The sequence below is a fragment of the Leptonychotes weddellii genome, unplaced genomic scaffold, assembly GCF_054177405.1.
Source record: "Leptonychotes weddellii isolate Sample4059 unplaced genomic scaffold, ASM5417740v2 HiC_scaffold_9671, whole genome shotgun sequence".
Taxonomy (NCBI): domain Eukaryota; kingdom Metazoa; phylum Chordata; class Mammalia; order Carnivora; family Phocidae; genus Leptonychotes; species Leptonychotes weddellii.
In genome coordinates, this window is record NW_028068826.1 from 1 (window position 1) to 7,926 (window position 7,926).

At 59.5% G+C, this 7,926-nt stretch overlaps 1 protein-coding gene across 1 annotated transcript; it reads right to left on the bottom strand.

Annotated features, from left to right (window-relative positions):
• Positions 1 to 205: 205 nt before the first annotated feature.
• Positions 206 to 7,426, bottom strand: CRAT (carnitine O-acetyltransferase). Its single transcript, XM_081811709.1, has 11 exons — positions 7,263 to 7,426; positions 6,034 to 6,087; positions 5,305 to 5,470; positions 4,740 to 4,914; positions 3,283 to 3,461; positions 2,670 to 2,770; positions 2,181 to 2,300; positions 1,871 to 1,993; positions 1,635 to 1,770; positions 1,194 to 1,256; positions 206 to 421 (listed from the first exon to the last, which is right to left on the bottom strand). The coding sequence occupies exons 1-11, from the start codon at positions 7,409 to 7,411 to the stop codon at positions 221 to 223; spliced, it is 1,467 nt and encodes a 488-aa protein (XP_081667835.1). The 5' UTR covers positions 7,412 to 7,426; the 3' UTR covers positions 206 to 220.
• Between the last annotated feature and the right edge of the window lie 500 nt (positions 7,427 to 7,926).

The following is a 7,926-nucleotide window of genomic DNA, read 5'->3' on the forward strand; positions in this document are numbered from 1 at the left end:
GGGGGGGAGAACTCTGACTCCTTCTCAGCCTCCCTGAGCTGCAGCACAGCCCCCTGACCCCAGCTCTTCCACCAGAACTCAGTTCTTCAGCAGTGGACATGGGGGTGGCCTCTATGGGTCACGCCACCACCAAGGTTTGACCATGTTCTGGACTTTGGCTCTATTCAGTGGAGCCTTTGTCCAGCTCCAGCAGGGTCTGTGCCATCCCACCCCAGGGCACCTAGGGCAGTGGCGGGGGCCCGGAGGGCAGGAAAACCCCGATGGCTCCGGGGCAGTGGCCCACCTGGCTGGTGGAGAGGTTGAAGTGCATAGCGACGGCGTAGGAGGTGTCCATAAAGATGTCGGGCATGCTCACCAGGTCCTCAATGGCCTGCAGCTTCAGGCCCAGCAGGTGCCGGTCGAAGGCCTCCCCGCGGATGGCCTGTGAGAGGGGAAGCCATCAGGCGCAGCGGCTGCAGGCCCAGAGGGTGCCCCTGACCTTCCTCAAAGGCCTGCGGCAGCAGCGCCTCTTCCACACGGTGGTCCCTTGGACTCCCAAGACCAGAGCGTCCAGGCAGTACAGCCCTCCCGTTACAGATGGGGAAACTGAGGCCCAGGGACCTGTCCAGGGAGGGACCAGGGCAGGATTTAAGAACACAGGCCTACAGCGGGGTGGCCTGGCCCCATCCTGGCTATGGGGCCTTGGCAGGTCACTTACATCCTGGAGCCTCAGTGTCTTCATCTATAAAATGGGGATGGTCACTGAATTTCCTTTTACAGGGTGGCAGTGAGATCGAAATGGACATCTGCATGGAACGTGGGCCGAGCCCGGCGCACACAGGTGCTCAGAGCCAGATGGAAACCCAGGCCTCCACCCTCCTGACCACCGCCCAAGCTGTCAGAGGGCAGGACCGCTGCTGTTGGCCAGACCCTGCAAACCCTCAGCGTCCTGGGCTCCCGGGACATTGAGGAGAGAGCATGACGCAAGGGTTCTGGGGCTGAGCCAGCAAGATCCAGAGGCTAACCCGGGACCAACAAAGTCACTGGGCTGAGCCTTGGTTTCTCCAACTTTAAAACGGCAATATTCAGCCTGGCTCCAGGTGCCCCAAGTGCCCCAAGGTTTGGGGAGGAGGGGTTTGTGTTAAGGGTGAGCAGCATTTGCTGCAGGGATGGACAGGCAGATGGACAGCTGGGAAATGAGGTCGTTCGGTCACCTGGTCGGCGTAGGCTCGGTGGGCTTGCACGGCCTTCCGCAGCAGCTCCACCTTCTGGTGCTCCTAGGGGGTGAGGGAGTTGAAGTATATGTCCCTTCCCTGTTCCTGCCGCCCACACCCCAGCAGCCCACTTCCCAGCCAGCACTGGAGTCCACGCCCCCTGAGAGCAGAAATGGGAACTGCCCTCTCTCTCGTCAGTCCTTCTCCGAGGCCTGACCCATAGGGCAGAAGCTCGCTGCAGATAAGTGAATGAACAAACAGTTCCTTTTAGTCTTCGGCTGCCAGGAAGCTCAGGGCCAAATCATGACTCCACCTTCTGGGAGATTCCCAGCACCCAGGGGTTGAAGGGTTGGAAGGACAGTAGGTGCTCAATCACTGGTGTGATGACAGAACGTATAGGAAGGGAGACCAGCTTGCCCACCCTTACCCTGGACCACTCACCGACACGCTGGGGTCATCCATGGCTTTGACGAAGGCCAGCGAGTCCACGGAGGCGGAGCGGATGGTGTCGGTGCGGCCCAGGTGAAACATGCGCAGGGAGGCGCTCTCGTACGTGGCGCACGCCTGTTTGTAAATCCTGGGTGGGAGAGGGGGCTGAGCACCCCCCTGGCAGGTGGCCCCGCCTCCACCCCCAGGCCTCATGCCTCCTCCACCGGCGGGGTGGGGGCGGGGCGCACCGGTAGTAGGCCAGCTGTAGGGCCATCTGGACAAAGGCGTCGGGGCTCAGCTTCTCCGCCTTGGGGAAGTCTTTTCCAAAGTGGTGGAACACCATCACCATGATGTCCAGGTCCTGGATCATGCTGGGGTGGGGTGAGAGGGAGCTGGGTGAGGGGCAGGCAGCATCTGGCAGCCCCTGGCTGCCCAAGGGAAGGCCCAAGAGCAGGCTCAGTAGCAGCCGGGTACGACGACAGACCCAGAACAGGAGCCCGGCAGGCTCCAGGGACCCGGGCTTTTACCCTAACTTAACCATCTGTGCCCGGTGCTTACATGCTGAGATTCTGCCTGGCCTTTTCAATGTCACTCTTGATCTCGGGGGTGATGTTGAACCGCAGCTTCTTGGGCATGGGCAGGGGCACCATGGGGGACCGCACAAGCTCGGGCTTCTTCCTGCATGGGACACGAGGAGGCCTCGGGAGCCTGGGGTGGGGGTGGGGCACAGGTCCCCGAGGCTGGAGGGGGCCAGCCTAGGGAGACCCTGGGTTTGCTCCTTAGAAAAATGCCTTCGCCCCAGCTTTCTAGGAGCCACATGGAGGAGGCCTGCAGAGGGGAGGGGACTTGTCCGAGGTCCTGTAGCTGGGAAGTGGCAGAGCCGGAAGGCAAACCCAGGTCTGACAGACTCTACGCCCAGGCCTTCCTTCCTCCAGCTTCATTTGAAGAAACAGATTCCCAGGCCCAAGGGAGAGGGGCGTTCCCCATGTGTGTCACCTATCACCGGGAGCTAGGGAACTGGGTAGAGGGTGGGACAACCACACTCACGTGAACTCGATGACGTGGTCCACAAGGGCAATGATGGGGGGGCCCTCTGCTGCTGCATGCTCATAAACAAGCCCACAGGAGCCATCTTCTGCCACAATGAACTATGGAGGGGAGCAGGGACCCGTCAGGCCCAGGGCCCTGGAGCCACTCTCTGCTGGCTGGGTCCGTGGGAAGCACCTCTCTGAAGCCATCTCAGGGGTTAGGCTGACTTATGATTGTTATTAGTAACAGCTAATGCTCAGCAGGGGCCTTGGGCCCATTCCAGGCCACAGCAAGCACATCGCATACTCATACACCTCACTGAGTCCCTGCACTACCCTCCCTGGGGGTCATTTTACAGGCGCAGAGAGGGAAAGTCACGGCCAAGACCGCGTCGCTCTGCCTGGCCCCACAGCCCAGGCTCTCTCTGATGTGCTGCAGGGGCGACAGCGGTTTCTGGGCCAGGCCCACTAATGACAGGCTAACCGCCTGGTAATTACAGCCACGTCCACCTGCTGGCTTCCCACCTGTTTTACTAGCTGGGAGGCCAGGGACACCCAGGCGAGGGGCAGGAAGTCCTGAGGCTGCAGTGGGCCAAGTTTGGGTGTGCGTCCTGGCCCCGCCGAGGCCTCACCTGCAGCGTCTTGTCGAACCAGCGATTGCCACTGTTAAGCTTGCCCCCGCCCCCGTGCAGCATCTGGCCGGCCACGTGGCTGCGGTACACATCGTCTGAGACCCGGGGCATGGGGGCGTCCAGGCACAAGGTGAAGATGCTCTTCTGGATGGAGCGTACTGATTCCCGGTTCACCTTGTCTGTGGAGGCAGGCGGGAGGGGTGTGAGATGGGGCTGAATGTCAGGCCCGGGGAGGCCTCGGAGGCTTCCAGAGCATTCATCTCGTGTTAGGTGTGCGCGTCAGAGCTTTACCCTCAACAGGACCCTGTGGCTCCCCTGGCACCCCGTGAGGCAGGGCCCAATACCGGACCCACATTAGAAATGAGGAAACAGGGGCGCCTGGGTGGTTCAGTTGGTTAAGCGTCTGCCTTTGGCTCAGGTCATGATCCCAGGGTCCTGGGATCGGGCCCCGCATCGGGCTCCCTGCTCTGCGGGAAGCCTGCTTCTCCTTCTCCCACTCCCCCTGCTTGTGTTACCTCTCTCACTGTCTCTCTCTCTCTCTGTCAAATAACTAAATAAAATCTTTAAAAAAAAGAAAAAAAAAATGAGCAAACAGAGGGTCACCCAGCTGGCTCGTCAGAAGAGCCTGCAACACCTGATCTCAGGGTTGTGAGTTCGAGCCCCAAGTTGGGTGTAAAGATTTCTAACACAATAAAAATAAACTTAAAAAAAAAAAAAGAGGAGGGGCGCCTGGGTGGCTCGGTCGTTAGGCGTCTGCCTTTGACTCAGGTCATGGTCCCAGGGTCCTGGGATCGGGCGGGCCCTGCTTTGGGCTCTCTGCTGGGTGGGAGGTCTGCTTCTCCCTCTCCCACTCGCCCTGCTTGTGTTCCCTCTCTCGCTGTGTCTCTCTCTGTCAAACAAATAAATAAAATCTTATAAAAAAAAAAAAAAAGAGGGGTGCCTGGGTGGCTCAGTCAATTAAGCACCCGACTCTTGATTTTGGCTCAGGCCAGGGTCTCAGGGTTGTGAGGTCTGAGATGGAGCCCCGGGGCTCAGCGGGGAGTCTGCCTGTCCCTCTCCTTCCCCCTCTGCCCCTCCCCCAACTCTTGTGCATAACTAAATAAAATCTAAAAAAAAAAAAAAAAAAGAAATGAGGAAACAGAAGCCCCAGGTCACGTGGAAAGCCAGTGTGGCTCAGGGCCAACACAGGGGTCTGGCTCTGGGGACAATGCCCCGACCAACACAGGATTTGGAAGGAACGTGGAGGCTGAGGTGGGGTCTGCAGCCAGAGGACTTCGACTGTTACCGTAACTTGCTGCTTAACAGAGGGAAACTAAACCCAAACAAGCCTTAGTTTCCTCATCTGTGAAATGGACCAACAACACCCACTCTGACTTGAGAGGATTCAGTGAGAAATGTGGCTGCCCAGGGCCTGGTGGGGGGCCTCTCTTCCTTCTTCCACCCCCACCCAGGGGCACCTTTGATGAGGGTGTTGTACGCCTTGGCCCAGGAGTTGCGGTGGTTGGAGGTGAGGATGCCCACGGGCTCTTTGTTGGTTTGCAGCGACGAGTTCCAGATCTTCTCCAGTTGCACGAAGATCTGATCTGATGTCAGGGGTGTCCCATCGCTGTGGTACACATCCAGCTCAAAAAACTATCCGGGCACAGGCAAGTGGAGAGAAGGGAGGCACGGGAGGGGTGTGTGTGTGTCTCAGACTGGCGGCAGTTACCTCCCACCCCTGCCTCCTCCTGGCCTTGGCAACCCAGAAGTTGCAGCCAGGGCCAGCTGGCCCAGGTCCTGCCGAGGGGACGACGTCAGGCCACGGGTGTGAGCGGGGGGGGGGGAGGGCCTTGCACTGCTCTCCCCCAGGCTGCGCAGGCCCGCGGCCCCTCCTGGCTACCCTCAGGCTGGGGCCTAGCGGGGCACCCGGTGGAGACGCCCAGGGCGTGCCTGTTCCTGGGCACGCGGGGGCCTGTGCGGTGGGGCGGCTGACTTTTGGCCCTGCCCCCCTCCTCCCCTGCAGCAGGCTGGGAGCCCACCCACTTGGTAGTTGTGCACCACAGTGATGTGCATGGGCGGCTTCTTGGTCTTGCTGAAGCTGACGACCGTGTCCTGCTTGGGGCCTGGCACGCGGCAGGAGGACAGGATCTGATAGTACTGGTTCATGCACAGCGGCTTCCCCCCCAGGTACTCCACGGGCAGGGTCTCGCTGCGGGGGGGGGGGGGGGCAGAGGGCCAGTGAGGGGGCCACCAGGCAAGTAAGCGGGAAAGAGGACAAGACCAGCAGGAAGCTGCTGCTGGGCACAGCTGAGAAGGGGGCTCACACAAGTGGTGTCCCGACCCCCACTCAGCAGGAGCCAGGGCTGGGTCAGGGCCTGGCCTGCGGTCAGGAGGCCTGTCTTCCACCCTGGTGGGCCCTGCTGGGGTCACCCCAGAAACCCCCTTCCCCCTCTGTGCTTCAGTTTGCCACAGGAGACATGAAGCAGTGAGTCAACCTCTGGGGTCCTCTTTGTTTGCCTGGGACACCAATTCCAGGGGTCTGTCGGGACCATGTCACCAGGCGGCGGACTCAGCAGCGGGAGCAGAGGACCTAGGTGTTCCAGTCCCCACACTCTGTCTCCCCAACCCCAACAGAGGCTGGGCCAACAGGAAGTGAAAGCGAGGAGCTCTGGGCCAGCCCAGCATCGGTCTGCTGATTGGCCTTGCCCCGGCCCAGGCTGGAGTGGCTGTGGTAATTGGGAGGGGGAAGGGGAGTGGGGGCGGGCTGCTCACTTGTCAACCATGGCCTTGAAATCCAACACGCCCTCGATGAATTTGGCAGCGAACCTGGGGGGACCAATTAGAGATCAGAAGCTGTGTGGACTCCTCGAGGGAGGTCCCTGATCAGGGACACCCGCGGGCTGACGAGAGGGGCCTAGTCAAAGGAGACAGATTGCTTCACTTCTGATTCACCGCTTGCAGTAAGCATGAAGGAGTTCAAGGGCAGGACCTGTGTTTGAGTCCCAGCTTGCCTTTCTGAGCCAGCTTTCTCTTATCTCTAGAGGGAGAGCTCTTAGAGGGCCCAGGGAGATGCTTCAGCCAAGCCCTGGCAGGATGTAGGTGTAATGAATGGAGGTACGATTATAGCTGGTTTACTGGTCAGTGCTGGTGGATTCTACCCACACAGGGCCTGAAGCCCTGAACCACAGCCTGGAGCCTGGAAGGAGGTCACCCTTCTCTGAAACCTCAGTTATAGAGGGACCTGGGACCTTGGGGGACAGGGAGTATGAATGGGAGGGCAGTGGCTCAGGGTGTCCCCTCTGATAGGTACCTTCCTGTTTGGGGGCCTCTGTGTCTCCCAGGCCACCTCTCTCAACCTGACCTTCCTCCTTGGATGGTCTGGGCCACGCCAATCACGCCTGACACCTGGGCTGCCCCTGGACCATGTGGACCACGGGCTGGAGTCTGAGCCAGAATTCTTGGGGTACCCTGGTCCCTTTAAGAGAAACAGGTGGTAGCCCTGGGTGGCTGGTCCTTGGGCAGGAGGAGATCCCTGTCACTGGTATTTTTATCCCTGGTAGTCCCGGAACAGGGGCCAGGGCAAGTGACATGGCCGAATGTGGAAAAGGGGACTGTGTATAAAGGTCACCCTTGTGGCCACTTGGAGAGAGAGAGGAGGGTGGTGAAGTGTCAGAACTGATGTGAGGGATAGCCTCAGGTTTAGAGGGAGGGAGGAGACATGGTCCACAGTGTGGTGACCAGTTATGAAGCTGTAGAGCCGGGAAGACCCTGCTTTCTGGCCCGGATCAGCCAATCCTGAAAGGTACTCTTGGGCAAGCCCTTTCGTTGCTCTGAGCCTCAGTTTCCCCATCTGTAAACTAGGGATGATACTCCCGACTTCATAAGGCTGAATGTGGGGATGAAAGATAATGACCAGGACCGGGGCCCCTGCAGTCTCCTGAGGCATTGGACGTCAGGGCCCTGGACATGCCTGGAGCCCTGTCCCAGTCGCAGCCACTCACCGGAGCTGTCCCTGCAGGTCCACAAAGTCCTGTTTGGGCAGGGCCACGCCAGGGCTGGAGTAGATGACCAGGGGCTGGCGGTACTGGAGGTAGGCTGTTTTGAGCCACCATTCGGACAGCTGGGAAAAGGACCAGAGCCTGTGAGGCATGGGCGGGGAGCTGGCTGGGCCCCTTCTGCCCCCACTATAGAGCGCAGATCCTCAGCGTGAATGCTCAGATCCAGAGCCCCCCACACCCTTCAACCCACCAGCAGCACCCCATCATTTCCCCTTCGCCTGAGGCAATCCACCTTAGCAGGATAAATCAGACAATATTGCCAAGCCAAAGATTCCAGAGAGAAAGACCGGGCAGGAAACCTGAGGGTGGGGGTGGAGTGGGGTGAGGGGAGGAGGCAGAGGCAGAAATGGGAATCATTTTCCTTTCTTTTACAAACCTTTTTTTTTTTTTTTTTTAAGATTTTATTTATTTATTTGAGAGAGTGAGAGCACAAGCAGGGGGAGCGGCAGAGGCAGAGGGAGAAGCAGACTCTCCACTGAGCAGGGAGCCCGATGCGGGGCTCGATCCCAGGACCCTGGGACCACGACCCGAGCCGAAGGCAGACGCTTCACCGACTGAGCCACCCAGGCGCCCCTCTTACACACTTTTGGTCAATGATTTTACTACT

Excerpts from the sequence above, each read along its gene's own strand:
- CRAT (XM_081811709.1), bottom strand. The coding sequence starts at position 7,411 with ATGCCTCACAGGCTCTGGTCCTTTTCCCAGCTGTCCGAATGGTGGCTC. Across the intron at positions 3,462-4,739 it reads GTACAACACCCTCATCAAAG|ACAAGGTGAACCGGGAATCA; the intron begins GTGCCCCTGGGT and ends CTGCCTCCACAG. Across the intron at positions 1,771-1,870 it reads CTACAGCTGGCCTACTACCG|GATTTACAAACAGGCGTGCG; the intron begins GTGCGCCCCGCC and ends TCTCCCACCCAG.